This window comes from Hyaena hyaena, unplaced genomic scaffold (assembly GCF_003009895.1).
Source record: "Hyaena hyaena isolate Hyena2069 unplaced genomic scaffold, ASM300989v1 scaffold_13, whole genome shotgun sequence".
Taxonomy (NCBI): domain Eukaryota; kingdom Metazoa; phylum Chordata; class Mammalia; order Carnivora; family Hyaenidae; genus Hyaena; species Hyaena hyaena.
In genome coordinates this window covers 2,799,199-2,821,310 of record NW_024080645.1, presented here as the reverse complement: position 1 = coordinate 2,821,310, position 22,112 = coordinate 2,799,199, and the positions used below count along the sequence as shown (strand labels likewise).

Genomic DNA, 22,112 nt, shown 5'->3' with positions numbered 1-22,112 from the left:
GATGCCAGTCTCAAAAATGTAGAGAATGTACACCCAAGGATGCCTGGGTTGCTCATTCGCTTAAGTGTCTGACTCTTGATTTCGGCTCAAGTCATGATCTCATGGTTCATGAGTTCAAGCCCCATGTCAAGCTCTGTGCTAACAGTGCAGAGCCTGCTTGGGATTATCTCTGTCTCTGTTTGTCTGTCTGTCTATCTCTTCTGCTTGCTCTCTCCCAAAATAAATAAAGTTTAAAAAAAAAGAAGAATGTACCCAAGCCTCCCTTAAGAAAGGATCTCGGATTTATTGACGACGGATTTATCTTGAATCTGTTTAAATTTTCATTTATGCCATTTTTGGGAGTAATGAATTGCACATTTTCCACTTGTTTTGAGGTAGCATTCTTTTTCCAGAACTGAGGGATTGCAGACTCAAATGTCTAAAGTAGTAAGTCAGTCGGTGGTCTGGTGTAAGCATTAGAAGCACGAGAATGGGTGTCCTGCCTACGGAGAGCAGCCACTCTTGGTTTCAGTCCATTCTGCCACGTGGGAATGTGGGACTGGTGTGGCCAAGGTGTTCTGATTTGTCCCTAGAAGTCTCAGACCTGAATTTTTAAACATTGTCAATTCGATTGGAAATTTAAAAAGACTCTGTGCAGAAGAAATAGCCCCCAGTCTGTAGGTATCCTGTTTTATTTCTGGATACTGTATCTGTATTTCTGGATATGATATATATCCATGTCTCTGATGCTTGTATTACTGGATACTGTATCTGTATTTCTGGATGCTACACACACACACACACACACACACACACACACACACACACTTCTGGATACTGTATTTCTGGATACTATAGGTATCCAGCTTACCTCTATCTGAAATAGACCTCTTTTGCGTGTCACCGTACTTCCGAGTGTCTGGGGTATGATGTATGAACCTGTGGTCCCGCCTCCTAACTGTGACAGCTTTTAACATATCATCAGCTCAGCTTTCACCTTCGCACATGGAAGGCTGTGATCGGTCACTCCGCACTCCTGCGGAAACAGCCCCATGTGCTCTGCGACCATGGTTACCTAGACTCGAGGCACGGTCAGAAACTCTCGTAAAAGATCCGGAATCTGCCTTGTCATTGGTTGCTGCTGCTGGGGGTGAGTGGCGATTTCATGGTCACAGGCCGACTCCTGTCCCTTCTCTCCACAGCCGTCCCTGCACCAGGCTGATAGCACGCGCGGGACCCGCCACCACGGGCTGGTGGAGAGGCCCGCCAGGACCCGCTTCCACCCGCTCCACCGACGGCCTGGGGACAAGCCAGGACGACCTATATCCTTTCTTGTTGTCTGAGGGGAGCGTGGCTCCTGAAAGGTCTGAAACGTTTTCAGGGTTTCTCTTCCCTGTACTTCCCCTTTGGCCTCCAAGCCTTCGTTTTATCTGATGAAAGGAGGCAATAAAAATAAACGAGTTGGAAACTAGAAACATCTCTACAGCTAAAAATCGTGGGTGTTTACTTGATGAAAACGGTGACAAAGCTGAGTTGGGTGACGTAACTGAACATAAAGAAAACTTGTAACTCGGCCCCGTTGTGAGGCCCCGTCAGGATTTTCTCCTGAGGTCAGCCACAGCAGTTAGACCCGACTTTGAACCAGGTTAGAGAGGCTTGGTCTGTTTAGTTACAACAGATCCACAGAAATGTGACTTATTTTTATTTCTGCTGACCCGGGGACCCCGGTGTGACAACATACGGAAGAAAGTTCATATGATCTTCTATTTATGGAGTTCCAAACTCAGTAAATGACGCCTACAGTATAAAGTTAAGAAAATTCTCATGCAGTGTCTACGCCAAGTCCTGCGCTGTTAAGTAGGAATGAAGAAGAGGGAGATTTCAAAGTCCCCCGATGATTTTGTTGATCAGGGGCTGGGGGGTGGGGGGAGCAGTCACCGCGGGGCCACCAGCGCTGTGCTCAGGGCTTTGGGGACACAGGGCCGAGCTGGGTTTTGTGGGAAAGGACGCGGAAGCAGCGTGCCGGGAGGCCCCGAGCTCTCCCTGCGGCCCCCGTTCTGGGGTGGAGGAAGGCACAGGAAGGCGGGGTGCGTGTTGCTGCACAGCTGGTTCCTGGCAGTGATGGTAGAGCTGGCTTCTCGAGAAACCAGGAAGTGGGGGAGGGCACGCGTGTTTGCCGAGCACCTACCCCTGCCAGGCACCGCGCCGGACCACTTCTGTGTCATTTCGTCCTCACAACTCACTGAGTATTTCATGCTTTTTAACCCCTGTTTTCCGAGGAAGCCGAGCGTCAGAGTCGCTTGTCCCAGATCCCCACTGCCGACGTTGGATTGAGCCCAGGTCAAGCAGGCTCCCGGCCTGGGCCTCTTCCCTCCCGCCAGCACTCGGTGGGTCGGCCCCGGGACCTCCATCGAGAGAGGCCCCGTTGGCGGGGTTGTAGGATGCACAGAGGGGACGCACTTCTCTTGCCCCCGGGGTTCCTCCAGCTTCCTCTTTGGAGGCAGGGATAGCGACCCCAGGGAATGCTCACATCTCCCCCCTCTCCGGCCCCTGGGGATGCCCCGCATTTGGTCCACGACAGACCCTGACTTCTAGTTTGTGTATTATGTGACGGCTGTCAGGGAGGGTGCCGCTGACGGCTGATTCTGCGGATTCCCTTCTGGGACGTGTAATAACCCCTATGCAGAACACGAGAATCCAGACGATTCTTCAGCTCATGTGCTCGTGTGGGTGGAGCAGGGACATTGACCCTCGCCGAGGCTGCTGGGAATTTTCAAGCAAAAAACTTTTGAGTGTTCCTTTGCTTGATTTAACAGTATGTCTCCTTCCAATTTCTCCATTCTCTTTTCCTCCTGCACGTGTTCTCTGTAATTAGTGTAATACGTATATGACATATTTATAGCCATATATATAAACACATATATACTTGCAACTATCTCAGAGCCTTTTTGCAGCAAGTATGGTCTAAGTGTATACATATGCTTACAAGGGAATAACTTAGGGAGGAGGGGATTGAAGGACAGTGACAGAGGGCACTGGTCATTCACTTAAAAACAATGGCGTCTGACTTTGGCTTAGGTCATGATCTCATGGTTCATGGGTTCAAGCCCCGCGTCCAGCTGTATGCTGACAGCTCGGAGCCTGGAGCCTGCTTCAGATTCTGTATCTCTGTTTCTCTCTGCCCCTCCCCCACCTGTACTCTGTCTCTCTCTCAAAAAAAGTCATATACGTTAAAAAAGTTTTTACTAGTGTCAGGCCCCGCTGAGACAATGTAGGTATAATGGCGAGCAGAATATGGTTGCATACGGTGGTCACTGCACAGTGGGCTGAGCTGTAGTCGAGGCAGCTCGTAGGAGAGCAGCCGGGACCAGTGATGGGGAGGCCAGAGAAGGCAACTTGGCGGTAAATCTGAGGCTTGCAGGATGAGCCACCAGTAAGGGGTGGCTCATCCTGCAAGGATGTATTCGTGATGTATTCGTGTACACGGCAAATATCTACAGAGTCCCTTCTCTGTCCGAGTACTATTCCGCGCACAGGGGAACAGGCACTTGAACAAGACATGTCCCTGCGTTGGTGAGTTTGCAGTCTGGCGGGTGGGGGGGGGGGGCGGTCGACAGCACACAGGTGAAGAAACGATTACAGAAGATAATTGCAGACGGTGGTAGGTGATGCAGAGAGAAGACGACGGCTGGAGAGGGAATGTTCCAGGCAGAGGGTGTACCCTGTGCAGAGTCACGGAAGGGGGAGGCTGCACCATGTGTTCAGGGAACTCTGTCTCCTCCCAGGTGACTTATCACAGCGTGTAACCTGACCTCATATATGGGTCCCCTTGTGAGAGCAAGCAGCAAATACAGGTCACCTTCAAAGGGGAGGGGAAGCAAGAGCTAAATTAACACACAGATAAAGATCATCACACAGTACAAGTCTGATCCACAGACTGAGAGACTCTCTCCATATTCTCTTCTTAAGCGCCACCTAACTAGGGTCCGGGGACTGGGCATCTGCTGATAACAAAACATTTTCGAGCTCAGGCCTGTCCGTTGGTGGACAGCGCGTCTCTTCTGCGGTATCAAGGGACCATGAGCAACTCGTGAAATATAGGAGAGGGATCATCTTACGTCGAAGGTACTAATATAAATCAGAAGAACTTGGCCTTTCGGGCCACATTCAGTTGATTTTTAAATAACTTGCTTAAAACGGTGGCCTTTCACACAGGTCCTCTGTTACCTCCTTAATGGCTGTTGCCCATTTCTGTCATTTGAAAGTGTTAACACCAGTTTGAACCTTTGGTAGAACACAAAGGAAAAAAACGTGTCCAGAATTCTCTTCTTACAGCTGTTTCTTGGCTCGGAAGTCGTTTTCGGACAGGCAGACCAGCCTAGACAAGGGTTCGGCACTATGCTACGATGAGCTCACACAAAACGAACATTGTTTAACAAATATTCCAGCTTCCTCCCCGAGTGGGCAGCCAGCAGAGCTCCGGCCCGGGGAGATTCCTCTTGCAGCGGGCGGCTGTGGCCTCAGAGAAGGCTGCTGCGGTGGGCTTTGCCGCTGGCACAGGCAGCCACCACAATCACAGACCAGGGCCCCGTCCAGCTGGGCTCCCGCCCGGGGCCGCACTCAGTAGGCGGGAGAGGCGCCGCCTGGTCCCTGGCTGGGGCCTGGGCTCGCGAGTCCGCACAGAGGCTCTTCTGCGTCTCCGCGGCTGCCCGCGCCTTCAACAGCCCTTCTCACTCCTCGGGCAGCGGACACGATCCCGGACGCCAGCGTGTTGCATTTCTGAACAACTAGCATAAATTTACGGCAAATATAATATCATCTCAGACCCATCATAACGTCGAGAATGCAGGGGACACGCTGAAGAATCCTGGAAAATGCCTTCCTCTAAATGTGTTCTTAGAGAGAAAAAGAGATGTGTGGAAAGTTTCTGATTTAAATTCCCAACAAGGCTCAGGAGCCTGTCGCATCTGGGAATCTAGCGTGAATGGCCGTGACGGGGCGCCTTAGGACCTGCCAAAGCTGGGAATGGCTGTCCTCGGACAGGCCTTGCTTTGACTCTTTTCGTGCAACGAGACAAGAGTTTTAGGACGTTGGTTTATAGAACACTGTTTTTTTTGACATGCACGGCCTGTTACCTTTGAGGAAACACTACACTCTCCCCTGCCCCCTGCCTCCCAGGAGCTTCACAGTTTCCATTAGGGCCCTAACAAACCCTGCAGTTAAAAACCTTCTCTTCGCCCAGGACTAACAAAGCGTATTTGATCACAAAACCCAGTTTTTACCCAATACCCACTAGTGATTTCCATCTTACGGGACAAGGAACTGGCTGATGTTTAGAGTTTTCTCAGGGGAGAACATGCAGACTTCACAACTCCACATGCCGCCTGCCCCTTGTGTGTCAAGGGAAGCGGTGCATGAGGACTTGGAAAGATCCCCCTCAGATTCGTTCCTTCACGTGTGATTGAAGCTGCGTCCTAGCAGGACATAGTCGCAGGCAGAGCAGCACAAGAGGAAGTAGCCTGCTGGCGAAGATGTGGTCGAGAAATTAGGAAGGAACCAAACTGTCCCGCATCTGACCCTGGAAGTCGTCGTGGTGGGTGGGTTCCGTGAACACGGACGGCGAGCGCACCTGCCCCGCCGGCTGCCTGCCCCCCATACCCTGCTCCCTCGTAGGCCCTGAGCTCCAGAGGCTAGGAGAGAAGATGGCCGGCCTCCAGGCTGCCTCTAGAAGGCTCTTCCTGAGCCCGCCCCCAGGTGCGCTTACCACATGGGAACAGGAAGCCAAAAGAAGAAGCCGGGCTGTGCTTCTGAGCCACGAGGCGGGGAGACAGGGTGGACGTGTCTGGAGCTTCTGCGGCTGGGTGACCCCACCCATGGGTAGATGGGCCAGCAGATGTCCTGTCTTATCAGCAGAAGAGCTACTCCCCTTCCTTTGGGGAAGAGTGACTAAGAAGCTTCGCCCTGACGCTGCCCACGTGGAGGGGGAAGGGGTCCCTCTGTCAGCGGACTGAGGCAGGAACGCAAGGAGCTTCCTCTCGAGGATCGCAGGCACGTGGGGAGCACGTCGCGAGGGTAGACACGGATGGAGGAAGACAGGAGCCGACCCGAGGGAGGAGCGGGATTGGGGTCCCGATAGAGGTGGAAAGTACTTTTGGTGGCAGAGCCAAGCAGGCCGTGGGAGACTTGGACTTGGACTTGGCGAACTGTTGGCAGCGGGCGGGTCCGGGTTTGTGGGTCACTGGACCATGGGTGCCGGGTGCTGGTTGGAGCCAGAGGCCGGGGCGGGACTGACCCCCAGGCGAGCTTGGGCGGGCCTGGTCTATGTGTCCTGGGCTCTCCTCCCCCAGCCTCCCGCACTGCCCTCCTGCATGACACCCTGCGCAGTTCTGAGGCCCTTGTCCCCGTCCGGTCCCTTTGCGAGCCACGTGGGCTGAGAGGCTGTGAGGCCATGGGACTCAGGGAGCATCAGGGTCGGAGGCGGAGGAGCAGGAGGAGGTAGCAAAAGACCTGAAAAGGAGTGCGCGGGGAGGGGGGCAAATAGAAAGGGGCACAGTAACGTGGGGACTTTTTAACCTAGGCTGACTGGCTGGGGGTGATGGCTGAGAGGCTGGTCTGGCTCGTTCACATCCCGTTGCCGGCTGCTTCTCTGTTGGCAGCTGGTAGGGACACCACAGTCGTTTCTTGAATTCATGGTAAATTCAGGTTTACAAACGAGGGTATTTTCCCATCTTTAAGTTGTCCTGTAAGACACGTCAGTGCTGTGGACCAGTCAGAGCAACCTGAATTAAAGCTTCTGAAATCTTTTTTTATTTTTTTTTTATTTTTTATTTTTTTTAAATTTTTAATGTTTTATTTATTTTTGAGAGAGGGAGACAGAGTGAGCAGGGGAGGGTCAGAGAGAGAGGGAGACACAGAATCTGAAGCAGCTCCAGGCTCTGAGCTGTCAGCACAGAGCCCAACGGGGGGCTCGAACCCACGAACTGTGAGATCATGACCTGAGCCGAAGTCGGACGCTTAACCGACTGAGCCACACAGGCGCCCCTATTTTTTTTAATGTTTATATATTTTTGAGAGAGAGAGCACAAGCAGGGGAGGGGCAGAGAGAGAGGGAGACACAGAATCGGAAGCAGCTCCAGGCTCCGAGCTGTCAGCACAGAGCCCGACGTGGGGCTTCAACCCACGAACCATGAGATCCTGGCCTGAGCTGAAGTCAGGCGCTTAACCTACTGAGCACCCCCTAAAGTTTTATGTGCCCCTGAAGCTCCTGAGATCTTAAGAAGTGAGCCTTTTCTGGGTGTGCCTTCAGTTGACTTCAGCTGTGAGCCAGTGATACTAGCAGTTCTCTTGATGCCAAGTAGCTCTTGAGTTGTTAAATAGTCAATAAATGATATGCACCAGCGAGAACTAAGAATGCTCAGAGGGCACATCTTTTGACTTCTGCTGCCTTAACCTCCTCATATTAAAAATCCCAGCTGGGCCCGGTGGTGGTGCGCCTGGGCCCCGGCCCTTCGGGAGGCTGAGGGGGGCATGGCTGGAGCCCAGGGTTTCAGGGCTGCAGCAGCCAGGCTGGTGGGGCGTCCACGCTGAGTTCCGCATCAGTGCAGGGCCTGCCCAGGGCGGCGCGGCGCCGATCCGTAAGGGGATTGCATCCGTCAGCAGCCTCTGCACCCCAGCCTAGGCGAGGTAGTGAGACACCTGTAAAAATTAATTTCAAGAAATCACTGCATGCCCATGCTGTTAATACACATCAGAAAAGTTAACATGCCAACTTGAACCTCACCATTGAAGTAATCGGTGGCGGTCGTTACGTTACTCTTAGGCCACCGCGTGCTGAGTTGTATCAGTGGCACGGCCTCGAGGACCTAGGACGGCGGGCCGCTGAGAGAGACGGGGACTTCCTGCGTCCTGACACTACACTTCTCCCAGTGGAGATCCATCAGACTCCGTGGGAAGGGGAAAGACAGGTGCCCGCAGGTGGGGAGACGCGGTGCCTCCTCGCCAACAGCTCCGTCCTCCAAGGCTCTCATGGCCTTCGTCTCCCAGGGGGCCTTCTTCCTCGCGGTGGCCTCCTGTGGCATATTCTAGCCTGCACTTGTGTACACGAAGCCCCATCGTTACTGTTGAGGAAGTGTCTCTCTTTTGAAAATCATCTCTTCTACCGTGTTGACTTAGGTTCAGAAAGAGGCTAACTGGAGACGACAAGACGAACCTACAGAAAGTGGATCTTGTGATCATAATGCCTCCCCCGGCCACGGAGGCCCTTCACATCTGGTCGTTCACTGGGGACGCCCAGGCCAGGCCTGCATGGCAGCCCCCCGCTTCCTCCTGAGCCCGCATGGGTGACAGCTTCTGTACAGAATCATTACGGAGTTTGTAGCAGAAGAGTGTTATGAGTGAAGGTGTTTTGAAGAGACTGTTCTTTTTTTTTTTTTTTTTTAATAGTTTATTTATTTCTAGGAGAGAGAGAGAGACAGCGTGAGCAGGGGAGGGTCAGAGAGAGAGGGAGTCACAGACTGAAACAGGCTCCAGGCTCTGAGCTGGCAGTCAGCACAGAGCCCGACGCGGGGCTCGAACCCACGAACCGTGAGATCATGACCTAAGCGAAAGTCGGACGCTTAACCGACTAAGCCACCCAGGCGCCCCTTGAAGAGACTGTTCTATGGGTGTAAATGAACTAAACGCCTCTGCCACCTTCGGCGTGTATATTGTCGTGTCACATCTCTTTCTCTGCTTCTCCGTGCATCCGGAATATGTCCCAGAGCATGCTAGGCCCCAGGAAGAAAACAGAATTTAGAAAACAGAGCCCCCAACCACCCAAGGAAGTTAACATTTCTCCATAAATCTAGTGCAGCTCTCTTTTGGTTATAAGTAATAGGAACCCTCAGCTTGACAAAAAAGGACACTCACTGGCTTATGTCCCTGGAGGCCCCAGGGCGCTATCCAGGGGTTCGCACAACAGCTCTGACACTGGATCCGCGACGTGTCACCTCTGTGCTGACTTCCTGCGTGTACAGGCTTTCTCTCCCTGCCGACACCGACGCGGCTCTCGCGCTTACCAACTGAGGGCACTCTGTTTTTCTCCTCAGAGGCAGCCTCTGGCCTCGCTTCTGTCAGGAGCCCATCCCTGAGCCAGTCACTGTTGCCAGGGCAGTACCTTGACTGGAAGTACTGAGCCTGGGTACCATCTCATGGCACAGAGGGGCTTGGGCACGATGACAGCCTTACCAGGTTTGGGGTGGAGGGTGGAGAGAGAGAGCTTTTGAAAACAAAGGATGCTATGCAGGCCAAAAAAAAAAAAGGCACACAGACCCCACACGTGAATCGTACAAAGACTGCACTGGCTGGAGGAAGAGGCTTTCCAGAGGCGGTTTAGGAGAGAAAGCCTGGAGGAAGAGCTGTCGGGGTAGAGAAACAGACGAGAACCAGAGCAGAGCCCCCTTGTGTAACTCTCCGCGATTCTGGCATCTATCTTCCTTCTGCTTCAACCTTCCATTAATTTTATTTTTCCTTTATTAAAAATTCCACTTTGATGGTAGTCCTCTCGGAGCCAGTTACTCCCCACAGCCTCTGGATGAGAGTTGGCCAAGGTAAGCCATCCGTATTTAAAAAATGTTTTTAATATTTGTTTATTTTTGAGAGAGAAAGAGACAGAGCGTGAGCGGGGGAGGGGCAGAGAGGGAGACACAGAACCTGAAACCGGCTCCAGGCTCTGAGCTGTCAGCACAGAGCCCGGCGCGGGACTCAAACCCACGAACCGTGAGATCATGACCTGAGCCGAAGTCGGACGCTTAACCAACGGAGCCCCCCAGACACCGCAGCAGACCGTATTTTAAAAAGATTTGATGGGCACGTGTTTTTTGTCGATGGTTCCACTTTATTTTATCCACCTTGAATATTGTAGCGATTTCTAGTATAAATCCTAGAATTTTGTTTTCTCTTACAAAACTTAGGTCTTCCAGGAACAATCATAGGCTTTGTGGAAGTCTAAGATGAAAAGTAATTTTAAATAAATCTAGATCTTCATATTTAAAATCCAACAGAAACACATTTGGACTACATCTACCAACAGAATATTCTGATTGGGTATTCTTCTGTTGGAGATGTGGAAAAATAGGAGAAATAAGCACCTTTGCTCAGGGTGTCCTCATAAGCCATTGGAAGGAATAAAAGACTTAAGAGGCTTTTAAACTGTAATTTACACAGTGGATTTGGTTTAGAGTCTCTGAGTATTTTTGTATACAGAGGGCACATACAAAACAAAATAGAGTGTTTTTTAATATAGCAAGTAACAGAATATGAAACCAACTGAAAAGGCTGGCATATCCATTGTGTATGTGGTATCATTTCAGGTTACCGGGTCAGATTTAGGAGACATTTGAAGTGTACACATAAAAAAAAAAAAAAAAAAAAAAAATTCAGCTCTCTGTGTTGAGGTTGACTCTCCAACTGCCCTCTGGGCAAATCCTGACTAAGCTCATAACCGTGAACAACGTAGTCAGGACCCGGGAAGTCCACATGAAGATGAGTAACGGGGAGGGGGCCGCTGCCCCCAGGAGGCTTTCAACTGCCCTCAAGAATTCTGGGATGCAAGGTCATGGATAAATACAATACTACATTTTAAATCATAAAAAGGCATTTCTGAACTGATATTTTGAAAACTTGTATCTGAGAAAAAAAAATGTCTTCAGCTTCCCAGAGCCCTGGGATTAGTTAGATTGATATTTTCATACACTGGGCAGCTGTGTGTTCCTCTTCACGGCTGTCTTCCTGGGAATAGTGTTTTTGCTTCCAGAACTGCCAGGTCACCCCCTCCACAGACACTCGGGGGGTGTGCTGAGCAACACGTCTTTTCCCCCAGAGAGGAGTCGGTCATAGACTGGAACTATTTCAGAGGTGCTTATTTCCCCTTTTTAAGATAAAACAAAACAAGACCTCCTTAAATGCCCAGGGGATCTGTGGTAGTTTTTAATCATCGAAATCAGGAGTCCTAGGAAGTGGAGAGATCACTCGGTCTGACCTCATTTTAACGCTGTTGAGCAAAACGAACAAGTCACGGAGCCTTTGAAGTGACTGTCCCTGAGGTTGTACAGCCAGGTGAGAAGACCCAGTTCTCAAACTTGGGCCCCAGGCTCTCCTTTGCTCCTGTGGATTTTGAATGTCTTTTCTTTCTGTGTCATCCTGTTCTTTAAAGGCAGCAGCATCTTTGGAAAGAAGAAAAGCACCCTGGGTTCAGGCTGACCTCTGCACTTAACAGGTACCTGGGTCGATTGCTGGTAGAAATAAAGTTCAGAGAAGACCAGTTGATTCGATTGTCCTGCTGTTCATTAGATACTGTCCAGTTGCTGGAGGATATTCGCATCAGATGTGTTTGTGTGAAGTATTAAAAAAAATGTTTAAGGTCTAAATCTCCCACCATTTATTGAATGTCTGCACAGGCAGCACCGAGCACGTAGACAGTGTGAGAGCCTGAAGTCCCAGGCGGGCTGCAGGATTGGCTCTTGCTGTGCGACCTTGAGTGAGTTATTTAACTTCTCTGTGCCTCAGCTTACTCACCTGGAAAAGGGAGATTATAATACCTGTACCAGCAGCTGGTTGTGGGGATTAAACAAGATAAATAAGAAACCCCAGGGTGGGGGGTGGCATTAGCATTCAGCCAGAGTTGGCTTAGCATCGTTGATCGCTTTGCGCCAGACTGCAGCGCTAAGGGCTCTACAGAGGTCATTTTCTTCAATCCTGACAGCATCCTTCAGGAGTGAATATTATTTTCTGTTTTAAGAAATTAAATGACTTATCCAAGGCAACATAGCTAATGTGTGGTGGTACTGGGATTAAAGTTAAAAGTTCCTAGTGCAAAGTATAACACATATACCAAAGAGAGAAGAGTGACGGGAAGTCCGCGTGCCCACCCTTCAGCCTCGGCCTTCGTCCGCGTGCTGCCCGGCTCCTTTCTTCTGATCCCGCTCTCCTGCCCCCTCCCACCACCGCTAGACCGCGTATGGCATGTGTAAATATCTCTAACAGGAAAGGTTGAGACGAAGAACCTCTTTTAAAGAAAACACAACTGCACTGCCATTTTTATACTTAACAAAATAACAGTGATTCCCTGATATTATCTAATACCCAGGCTAACTTCACATTTTCCCAGTTGACTCTGCGTTTGACTGACATTCTCTTGAGCCTCTCTGACTCTGTAAAGGAGCCGGAATCCGCACCACGGGGCGGGGGGTGGGGTGGGGGGGTTCTCTAACCCCAGGGTCACGCTCCCTGATGCATCCTGCAGGTTCCGAACCACCCGTGCCCTCCTCTGAGCACAGCACCGCCACGGCGCCCAGTCAGGCCACGTGGCTGTCTTGGCCACGTGAGCCTGTCACCCGGAACAGACCACAGAGAAGCATTTTAGGCTAATTGGAGGTCTGTCTCAAGCAGCAGGTAGTTTGACCCTTGGATAAGTAAATAATCATCTCCTAAGAGTTAAGCTATGCAGCCCCTGGAAATGTCTGGGAGCATTTTAGAAATTCACTCTACATCAGGGGTCTCCAAACTGCCTGTCTCAGGGGTCCTTTACAATCTTACAGACCGGTAAGGTCCTCAGAGAGTGTTCGCATAAGTGGCTGTGCCTGTTGACATCAACCTATTGCTACTGGACATTAAATTGAGAGATTTACAAAAGATACTTGTTAATGTAAAAATAACAAAGTAGCAATAACGAACTCCTCACGCGTCTACATAAAAAGATGCCTTCTTCTAGGAGGCACAGTTATATGTATATTTTTAATGTTTTATTTATTATTTTGAGAGTTAGAGAGCAAGTAGGGGAGGGGCAGAGAGAGAGGGAGATACAGATTCTGAGGCCGGCTCCAGGCTCCGAGCTGTCAGCACAGAGCTGGACTCAGGGCTTGAACTCATGAACTGCGAGATTGTGACCTGAGCCGAAGTCGACTGAGCCACCCACACGCCCACAGTTACCTTTTCTAAACCAGAGAGGAGTTTACTGAGAGGAGCAGCATTGCTGTGCCTGTACAACCCTCCCCAAGACAGAGCTAGCTGGGTCCTCTTCATGACCCCACAGCTGCTGCGCTCATGACGAGAGCGAGGGCGGAAGGGCAAAGAACATGTAGTATTATTTTCAAAGTCATCTTGGCCCTGCGTTGTCCCTGGAAGGGCCGGAGGGACCCCGCGGTAGGAGGCCCTTCACACAGGAGGAGTTATTTTCAGAAGAAGAGGCTCTGGGTCCCAGCGGTCTCTGAGTTGCCAGGGAGAACAGGAAGTTCCTTAGGGGAGGCGATGAGTCCAGGGTCTGCGTTGTCGAAGTAGACCGTGACTCCGTGACCCCCGAGTGGCAGACTGTAACGGGTACAGACTGCCATCTTTTTGGGCGTGGGCCATCCTCAGAGGCTATAGTTTGATGTGAGGGACTTCAGGTAGGTTCCAACCCCTCATCTTAACGGATGATTGTAGATTCCTCATTCCTGCCTTCTCTCCTGTGGGTAATTTTCAGCAAAGAATATTGCCTTCTTACTAAGGAAAAATGGATTTTCAGTCAGACTCTCTCCTCCCCCTTAGGACCAATTCTGATTCTGCCCTTCACACGAGTGCTCTGAGTGCCAAGCCCCAGGACCCCTATGGAGGAGGGGGCCAGTCGGCCTGGCCTGCCCCATATATGGGTAAGACACTGCGAATAGCCTCTGTGCTTTCCCATTCTGTCTGGAATGACACGAGCTCCAGGTTGGCCTTCATTCACCTTCCTCCACCACGTGAACCACTCTGATGTGTCTTCCTGTTCTCTTCTCTTCTTCTCTCCCCTTCCCTCACCTACCCGACCAACTCCCTTGGCTCTGTCGCCATTTCTGTGGAGCCATCCTTGACCTCCCTCCCTTTGCCAGCCCACAGCTACCCATGACCTTCTGTCCAGAGTTCCTCCATGCGGATGCCTACCTTGGCCTCCTGACTGCCTTTCTCATGAGTGTGCCTCTCCCTCTCTGCTCAGTGTAGGTTTCTCGAAGTCGGCATCTTAATGCTCTCACCTCCAGCACGGGGCCCTCCGTGTTGAAGTGTGGGAGAGGCTGCACATGCACAGAGCACTTGCTGGAACAGACTCTAGGTGCTGACACCCCACCTGCCGGGTTCCCCTAAGACACTTTCCAGGCCTGCCTTTCCCTCCGGGGTTGATGATCAGGTAGGAACAATGGTCTTGAATTGCCGGTCTCCTGTGCAGATTGGCTCTTATCCACAAGCGGTTAGGGCCGTATGTTTGGTCTCCAAACAGGAGCATAAATAAACCTTGGTCAAGATAATACCAGCTTTTCTGGTTTTCTTTATTTTTGAGACCACGTAAACCCAAGATAGTCTCTCTTCCTTCCAAAGAGAACGCTCAAGCTCTTATTTCCTTGCACACAGTAGGGATGGGATTCAGTTAATAATAATCGTTGCCATATTTGCTCCCTTGGTGCAGTTCACAGATGGCTGCATTTGCCCAAACATTCATTTACATTTCAAGTGTGAGATGGCTGAGAGGTGCTCTGGGCCACCAGGCCATGTCTCCACCCCTGGGAGTGTGAGCATTGAGCTGGCGGTAACGTGGGGACTGGATGGGAGCCCAGTGCTTACAGCTGAGAGAAGTGGGGCGCACGGGGAGATGCGGCAGTTTAGCCCCCAGAGAGGCATTGATGGGAGCAAATAAAGCCCAGAAAGGCAGAGGCTGTGACCAGCAGGGGTGCCAGCAGGTACGACAAGGTCCCGGTCCTCCTGGACCGAGAGGGGCCAGAGTGATGGATTTTCGCCCTCGCAGTGTGAATAAAGTGCTGCACTTCTGCCCCGTTCCTTCATTTATGTCGTCGTCCTCTCCGCGAAGTTTATGCTTCCGCAGAAAGGGCCGAAGTTCTTGAGAAAAGGAGGAAATTGTAGGTAATTTTAAGGAAAGAGCCTCTCAGGCCTGCGTGCTGAGAGGAAGGAAAGTAAGTGAAGAAGGTGGTTAATTGAGTGGGGTAACCTGGGAGGGAAGAGGTAGGAGATGTCCAGATCCATCCGAGGACGGAAAGGCAACAGAGTGGAAACATTGATCCTGGGTAGACAGAGCGAGAGGGAAAGCAGAGAGAAAGAAATCCTGGAGCAGAATTTCTCGGTTGACCTGAGAATCAAGGTGGCCACCCGTCTGCAAATCAGCAGGTGGAAATGGTTGGGCCCTGGTGCCTGACAGCGGGGAAGGCGGGCTGACCGCCGGCGCGAGCCTCTGAGCTGCGTGCCTGCTGCTGTGGCGGCCTTGCAAGAATGGCATCGCTCAGAAACACATCCAAATAAGGATGTGTTTACATGGGAAAGCCAGTGTGTTTAAAGTATTCTTCAAGTCTCCAAGGATGGGGCTTATTTCTGGAGAATTCTATTTGTTGGTGGGAGCTATTTTAAATAGTTTCATGTATTTCTCCCCTGTAATTCATTAAAGTTTTTCATTTTCTTTCCTTTTGGATTTTAAAAATATCAATTAGCTTTGCAAAAAGGTATTTCTTGGTATAGGAGCAACCAAATAAAGTAAAGGTTTAAGAAGTGATGGGAAACTGTAATTGAAGCCCAGGATCTTAGGCTCCGTAGCAGAAGCAGTAATAAGTGCTCTTTCCCTGGGAATCCTTCCTGAGCGTAATGATGTAGCCTCAGTCCATGTTCCCACTGTTTTTCTTTGTTGGTTTGCTTGCATGCCGATAAGGGAGCATCTGCTCTTACTTAACTACATGAGCAATAAACTATGATCCATCCATGAGCAGGAGTTTTGTCCCCGGAGAATGAAGCCGTTAGTCTGATACATGCTTCGTAATTTTCATAATGGTTACTGAGTTGTATGACAATTAGGCATCAATGGTAAGTGGTTGATGTAAATGACAGAAATAAACTTATACAACCAGACAAGACTTTTACAGTTTCTCTCTTCGTATTTAATTATCCAGAACCTATGAAGAGAAGCGTGAACCATTTCTCTGGCAGCAGGTGTGCTTTGCCATTTCACAGGCACACAGCCTGGCAAGCAGAAAAGCCTGGCTCGGTCTCCCTAGCCTAGGACTGTCCCCTAACTGCCTTAGGCTCCCTGGCTCCCATGTTGCTGGCGGGGGGGGGGGGTGCTGGAGCGGTCCCTGTCCTTTCCGGGACCCAGGAGTGTGTGGGAATCGTCTTCCATGCACCCACAGCTATAGATAGATGCTGAGTTGTACCAGCTTTGGGAACTGCAGCCCTGAGCCCCTCCCCTGGGAAAGAGGCATGGCTTGGACCTCCGGTGGCCTTTCTGCAGGCAGATGCTGTGAGCTGCTCCGTTTAGGAGAAGGTCTCAAATGCAGATAACCCTGAAGGAAGTGAGCCTGTTAATGACCCTTTATGCTTGGGGAGGAGGGGCAGGGCGCAGCGCCCCAGGCCTGCAGAGGGGCGGAAGGCGGCACCCAGATGGCAGGAGTGTCAGGATGGACGGGGAGGCGGCAGGGACCCAGCTTTTGCCGCACCTGCCACATCCCTGCTCAGCCCGCCTAGCCGGTGCCAGGAGTTTAGATGCGTCCGGCGTGGGCGCGGGCAGAGGAGCGCGGCCTGGGTTGCCCTTGGGAGGTCAGCCCTCCGTGGCTCTGAGGCCTCCAGGGTGCCCGGAGCACAGCTTGGGCCTCGGTCATTGCCATCCCCAGTGGGACCGCTGTGAGTGTCCTCTCTTTCCAGATGTCCCAGTCACAACGCGTTCCCTTTTTCAGTTTTAGCGCTTTGTTTATATCCTACGGTATTTTTTTATTCCTGTAATAAAAAATCCAGGCTTGGGTATTTTGGTTCCGTGTTGGGCTGGTGCTAACACATCCATTACTGCTGCCCCCGTCCTTCCCGTTACCCGGACTCTGAAGCCGGAGCCTGTCAGTAGTTTCCCCCATTCCCGCAGCCCGCGCACCGGCCCTCGGAGCACCTCTCCTCTGCTCCCCCTGCCCGGCCCCGCTTCCTGCTTGCGTGCGCCAGTGTCTGGTTTCCCGCCTGGCTCCCCGCCCGCGGGCTCTCTCCGTCCCAGCCTCCTGCTCTCTGCTGCCAGGACGCTCTCCCCAAAGCACGGCCGTGATCCCGCCACTCCTGACCCCTGCATCGCGCCCCGTCACTGGCAGACTCCTTTCGTCCAGCCTCACCTGCCGTCCCCCCATCTTGTGCTCCGGCCGGACACCACGCTGGTCCCTTTTGTGCACACTGGCCTTGCCTCCCCTTCCCACGTCCCTTCTTCCCTGTCCTCCCTCCCCTCCCCTCTTCGTCCCGTCTTTACACTGGGGCGTCCCCTTTGCCCTCACTCCCCAGTGTCAAAATCCCTTCACAGGCCGGAGTTCTAGCCCCAGAACTTGCTAGCAGAGCCATCTTGGGGCTGCTAGTGGCGGCCGTCTCCTAGGCTGCTGTGAGGACGGCACAGAGTACCTCACGGCGCTGGGATGCCCAGCACCTAGTAGCTGAATAGTAGTGTTTGCTCTTAATGTTATCATCCTCGTCACTATCCTTCAGGGCCTTCAGGTGCCTCCTCCTCCAGGAAGGCTTCCTTCTGTTTCAGTCTGATGGAGAGGAGTGGTACCAAGGATAGCAGGGGGGTGGTATCTCCCTGCCACTCAGTCTCACAAGGTAACCCTCTGTCGGTTCCCCGTGCTCGAGGGCAGGTCAGCCTCACTGATGGAGCCCAGGGTGGTTGGCGTCTTGATGACAAAGAGATGTCGCAACATAGCTCACCAGGTTGCCGCATCAAGCTTGGTTTATTATTTGTAACGGGATAGTCACTGCTTCATGGCCAGGATGGTCAGGTTCCCGGCCCTCTCCCAAGATGAGGGTCCCCAAGGAAGCCAATGTATGAGTCAGAAGGTTCTCTCCCCTCCTTCTGACACTGCCAATTTAGAGCCACACCTTTTGTGTCTCTGCACCGCATTTCCCAGTGCTCTGCTCACCTGGCTTCCCTTGGGCGTGTCCAGTGGGGATTAAGTGTAGCCTACTCCGCGTCCCTCAGAGAGCAGGTGAGGGACTGTCCGGGGAGGTCCTCGGAGGTGATCGTTAAAACCAGATTCCTGGGCCCATCCTCACACCCTCTGAATCAGTCTCCGAGACGGGCCCAGGAATCTGCCTTTGTAACCGGCTTACCCAACTCTTGCCGTGCACCAAAATAAAGTCTTCAGTCACTAACCTAGATTCTGTTTCTGTGGGCTGAGAGAGGCCCTGTCTCAATGAGTGAGCTCGATTTGTCCACCTATCCGCGCTCCTTGGGATTCTCAGCGTTGCCCTGCCCCGGGGCCCCACCGAAATCGGCCGTCTTCTACCTGTTTTGGAGAACTTGCCTCCACGTTCCAACTTCTCCCCTCCACTCTCCAGCCTGGCGGCGCCTAGCCCTCACTCAGTGCGGGAACTTGATGGATGCAGGTTGAATGCATGATCATCAGACATTTCCTTTAAGCTGCAGAGGCTCATCAAGTTAACTGAGAGATTGAACTTTCTCCAGAAACTTAACTAAACTTGATGCACATAAGCCTATTTAAAGACTTTGCGCTTAAAACTCTGTCCTGATTTTACACTAAAAACTCAGTCTATTTCATTACTCCAGGGAGCATGGTAACCTGCTGTTCTTGGCATGATTCGTGGGTTTTTGCTTAGAGCAGTGGGAAATACTGTAGTTTGTTGTCTATGCTATTTTTTATGGATTAGAAATACTGGACTTAGCCAGAATTTATTCCCACTCAAATGTTTTAAAACTTTGTGAATAGCTGTTATATACACTACTTCAATTGAGACTCCAGATAAGTCTCTTCTGAAAATAACTTGACTCTTTGCAAGCAATATGTATATAACAACGCACAACGTGGAATTTCTGGTTTCTCCCATTAGGTACACGTGGTAAGTGTGAAACAGTCCCGTAGATTTTTGGATTTACCTGCCCATCTCACACTGCCCCACCCACAACATGGGTGAATTTTGATCTGTATTTCTTTACTTTGTGATTTGAACAGAGGTCCTCAGACTTTGTACTTGTCCTTCTTTCAGGATAGAGGCAGTAAAAAAAAAAAAAAAAAAAAAAAAAAATTAAGATGGAGATAATTTTAAAGGAAAAGAAAAGTAGAAAGGAGCCAGCTTAAATAACTCCTGTCTATTTTAATTTTAGTATAAATGCGAATGCACCTTGGGAGGCGCATGGGTGTACCAAAACTGCCTTAGAGTTTTCAAAATTCTATTTCAAATCAGAAGGAGTCACTGATTCTTAGCTACATAAAATTGAAAGTACCACATAAAAGTGTTTTTTTTTCCCTCTCCCACCAGGTTTCTGTGACGGTGAGAACGATGTACACGGGGAAGGTAGGAACTGATTTCACCTGCTGGTGCTGAGCCAGCCACTGCCCGCAGTCTGCGTAGCCTCCTTTCCCCTCCGAGCTCTGCCTAGTCCTGTGTCACGACTTCCCCAGACGCTGACAGCAGCTGATCGGCTTTCTTTTCAGGAGGCTTTATAAAATCAAGGCGAGCCACGAACAAGGGCAGGACAGGGGGCCATGTAACCCTGTGACCGTGTAGGTCACAGCCGTTGTAACCACATGAAAACATTAATGAGTCCGTCACTGAAACCACTAGTTGTCCCAACCCTCTTTCTCAGCTGTCTCTTTGTATTCAGAAAGTTCTGCAAGCTTTGAGGCACCTGGCTGCCTCAGTCCATGGAGCACATCTTGATCTAGGGGTCGGGAGTTTAAGCCCCACGTTTGGGGTAGAGATCACTTAAAAATAAAATCTAAAAGGGCGCCTGGGCGGCTCAGTCGGTTAAGCGTCCGACTTCAGCTCAAGGCCTTGATCTCGCAGTTTGTGAGTTTGAGCCCCGCGTCCGGCTCTGTGGTGACAGCCCAGAGCCTGGAGCTGCTTCGGATTCTATGGCTCCCTGTCCCTCTGACCCTTCCCCTCCCCACTCTGTCTCTGTCTCTGAAAAATGAATAAACCTTAAAAAAATTTTTTTAATAATAAAAAAATGTCTAAAAAAAGAAAGTTTTCAGATAGGTGCAAAGAATGTGAGAAAAAGGCAAACTGCAAAGTGAAATTGCCAGTTTTGCAGAAGATACTGAGTTTCACAAAGCCAGCTGACCTTGAGATCTACTGACAGAGGAGAGTGTGACCCAGTTCATTGATTCATTGAGCACCAGGCGCTGTTTTCTTTCTCTGAACCTTTTTAACCTGAAACTTAATTCGACCAAATAAGCTTGTCAAAAGAGAGTGGCTCGAATAACAGGATTAAGAGGGACAGCCTCCCCCCCCCCCCCGCCCCCGAACACTGGTTCAGCCTAGAATATCCAAGCCGATATGGCGGCCGTGTTTCTGGTACCCAGGAGGTCGCCTGTAAGAACCTGCGTCATTCTCAGGATTTACTCTGCAAGTTTGGTCTCTGTTTTGAGTGACTTCTTCCTGGGGCCTCTTATACTCGGGTGCACAGCCTGTCCTGGTGCGGGGCCACGATAGTCACACGGGAGCCTCTGTGGCCACCGAGAACAACAGCAGTTGTAGTTCTGAGCTGACATCAGCGGCTCTCAGGATGAATCCCCTTTCTGACATCAGATCCCTCAACCCCCGTCTCCACTGGCCAGACTGAGGGTGTTAACCCCCCCCCCCCACCCCCGCCCTGTGTGGTCCCTGCTCCCAGAGCTGTTCAGCGCCTCTGCCTCAAACCCTCTGGACTCTCAGTTCCCCTCCACCCACCGCCCCCAGCCCGCAGGGGGCCTGCTGGTGGGGGGGGGGCCACCTTCCATGCTATGTCCCTCTTCTCTTTATCACCCTCATTTCGTCCCCCTCCTGGGACACTGTGGCCTCTCCTCACCTCGCTGCCTGCCGGCTTCCACACTCTCCTTGCCCAGCTCTCAGGGTCTCCCCTCCCCCACTCTGACCTTGACCTTCTGAACTTTATTTCCTTACGCCAAGCTCCATTGAGAAGAGTAGCTCCACTCTGTAGCTGCCCACTGTTTCCTTGCTTCTAGGCCCTTCTTCTCATCTCTCTCTCAGGAATGCCCTTTCCTGTGCCCCCCAAAGGCTCTGCTGGGTGCCCAGCTGCAGAGGCCCGCACTGTCCCCTTCCTGTCTGCCCGTCAGCCACTTGGCGCCCTGGCTCTCACAGGCGGCCCCTTGCTGCACCTTGCAGTCCTGGGTTGAACCGTGTCTTACTCATCCGCGGGGTCCCCGCAGTAATGGGCAAAACCCCTTCTTCAGTAGTCAATACATACGTGTTTTATAGATCATTTTTTGCAAAGATGATTAATTTGGCCAAAGGCAGCATGGTTGCCTTCTAAACACAGCAAGTATTCCTTTTTCACCTTTTAGTGCTGTCTTTCCCTGGCCCACTGAAGGAAGAGAGCCTGCTAAATGTCCCCAAGCCACTGCCCAAACAGCTGTGGGAGACCAAGGAGGTAAGGGCTCGTCCTTGGCCGTGTGTGTTGTCGCTCAGTATTTGCGCTCCCGACGTCAGTGTCTGGTCCTGCAGTGGGGAAAAGAGGAATTGAGACAAAAGGAAGAGAGGACATCAGGGGGCAGAGATGGAAGAGTATCTTAGGGAATGGTGGCTTCAACGGAACCACAGTTGTGCTGATGAGCCAGGTCCGCGGTCTCCTGGCTTGTAGTTTTCATTCTGAAAAACCTGTGTGTCCTTCTCACCTCATTCGAGTTCCTAAAAGCACAGGCACCTGGTTGCTGCTAGTCATGGCAGATACTTCTGTTTTATAGCCAGACCTCCTCCCTGTCACCAGCTTCTGTCCCCCTTTCTTGAATACAGGGTGTTTGACCTGAGTCCTCAGGGAGTCGGCAGATAAGTCCCCTGTTTTGTGATTTCTGTGAGCCTCTGAGTATTGGCGTGCGCAGCTGTGCTCGCCGACCTCGGCGCGGTGCTCGCTGTTAACTGCCCTGACTGTGGAAGCGGGGAGTCCCTGGGTACCTTTCTTCCCGTAGGGAGGCGGTGTTGCCTTTGAAAGAAAACAGTTCGTCTGTCCTGGCCGCTAGTGAGACTCTATTCCCACTGCTTGTACTGACCTAACTCTCCCCACCTGTTCAGGGTCCCCTGGTCCAGTTCCAGTTTCTTCTGCCAAATCTATCAAAGTCTTCGTTAGCATTAAGGGTGGGCTAGAAAGGGCTTTTGGTGGGGGGGGGGGGGTAAAA

At 51.4% G+C, this 22,112-nt stretch overlaps 1 protein-coding gene across 2 annotated transcripts in view; it reads left to right on the top strand.

Moving 5' to 3' along the window:
* The window catches only part of CRTC3 (CREB regulated transcription coactivator 3), a 97,836-nt gene that overhangs the window by 55,625 nt on the left and 20,099 nt on the right, over positions 1 to 22,112 (top strand). Inside the window, exons 3-8 of one of the 2 annotated variants that reach the window (XM_039257521.1) lie at positions 1,182 to 1,300; positions 9,504 to 9,566; positions 11,171 to 11,233; positions 13,543 to 13,643; positions 19,258 to 19,293; positions 21,285 to 21,370. In XM_039257521.1, the coding sequence (XP_039113452.1) occupies positions 1,182 to 1,300; positions 9,504 to 9,566; positions 11,171 to 11,233; positions 13,543 to 13,643; positions 19,258 to 19,293; positions 21,285 to 21,370 (468 nt within the window). The remainder of the gene's footprint in view (positions 1 to 1,181; positions 1,301 to 9,503; positions 9,567 to 11,170; positions 11,234 to 13,542; positions 13,644 to 19,257; positions 19,294 to 21,284; positions 21,371 to 22,112) is intronic. The other variant, XM_039257530.1, reaches the window with a different exon arrangement.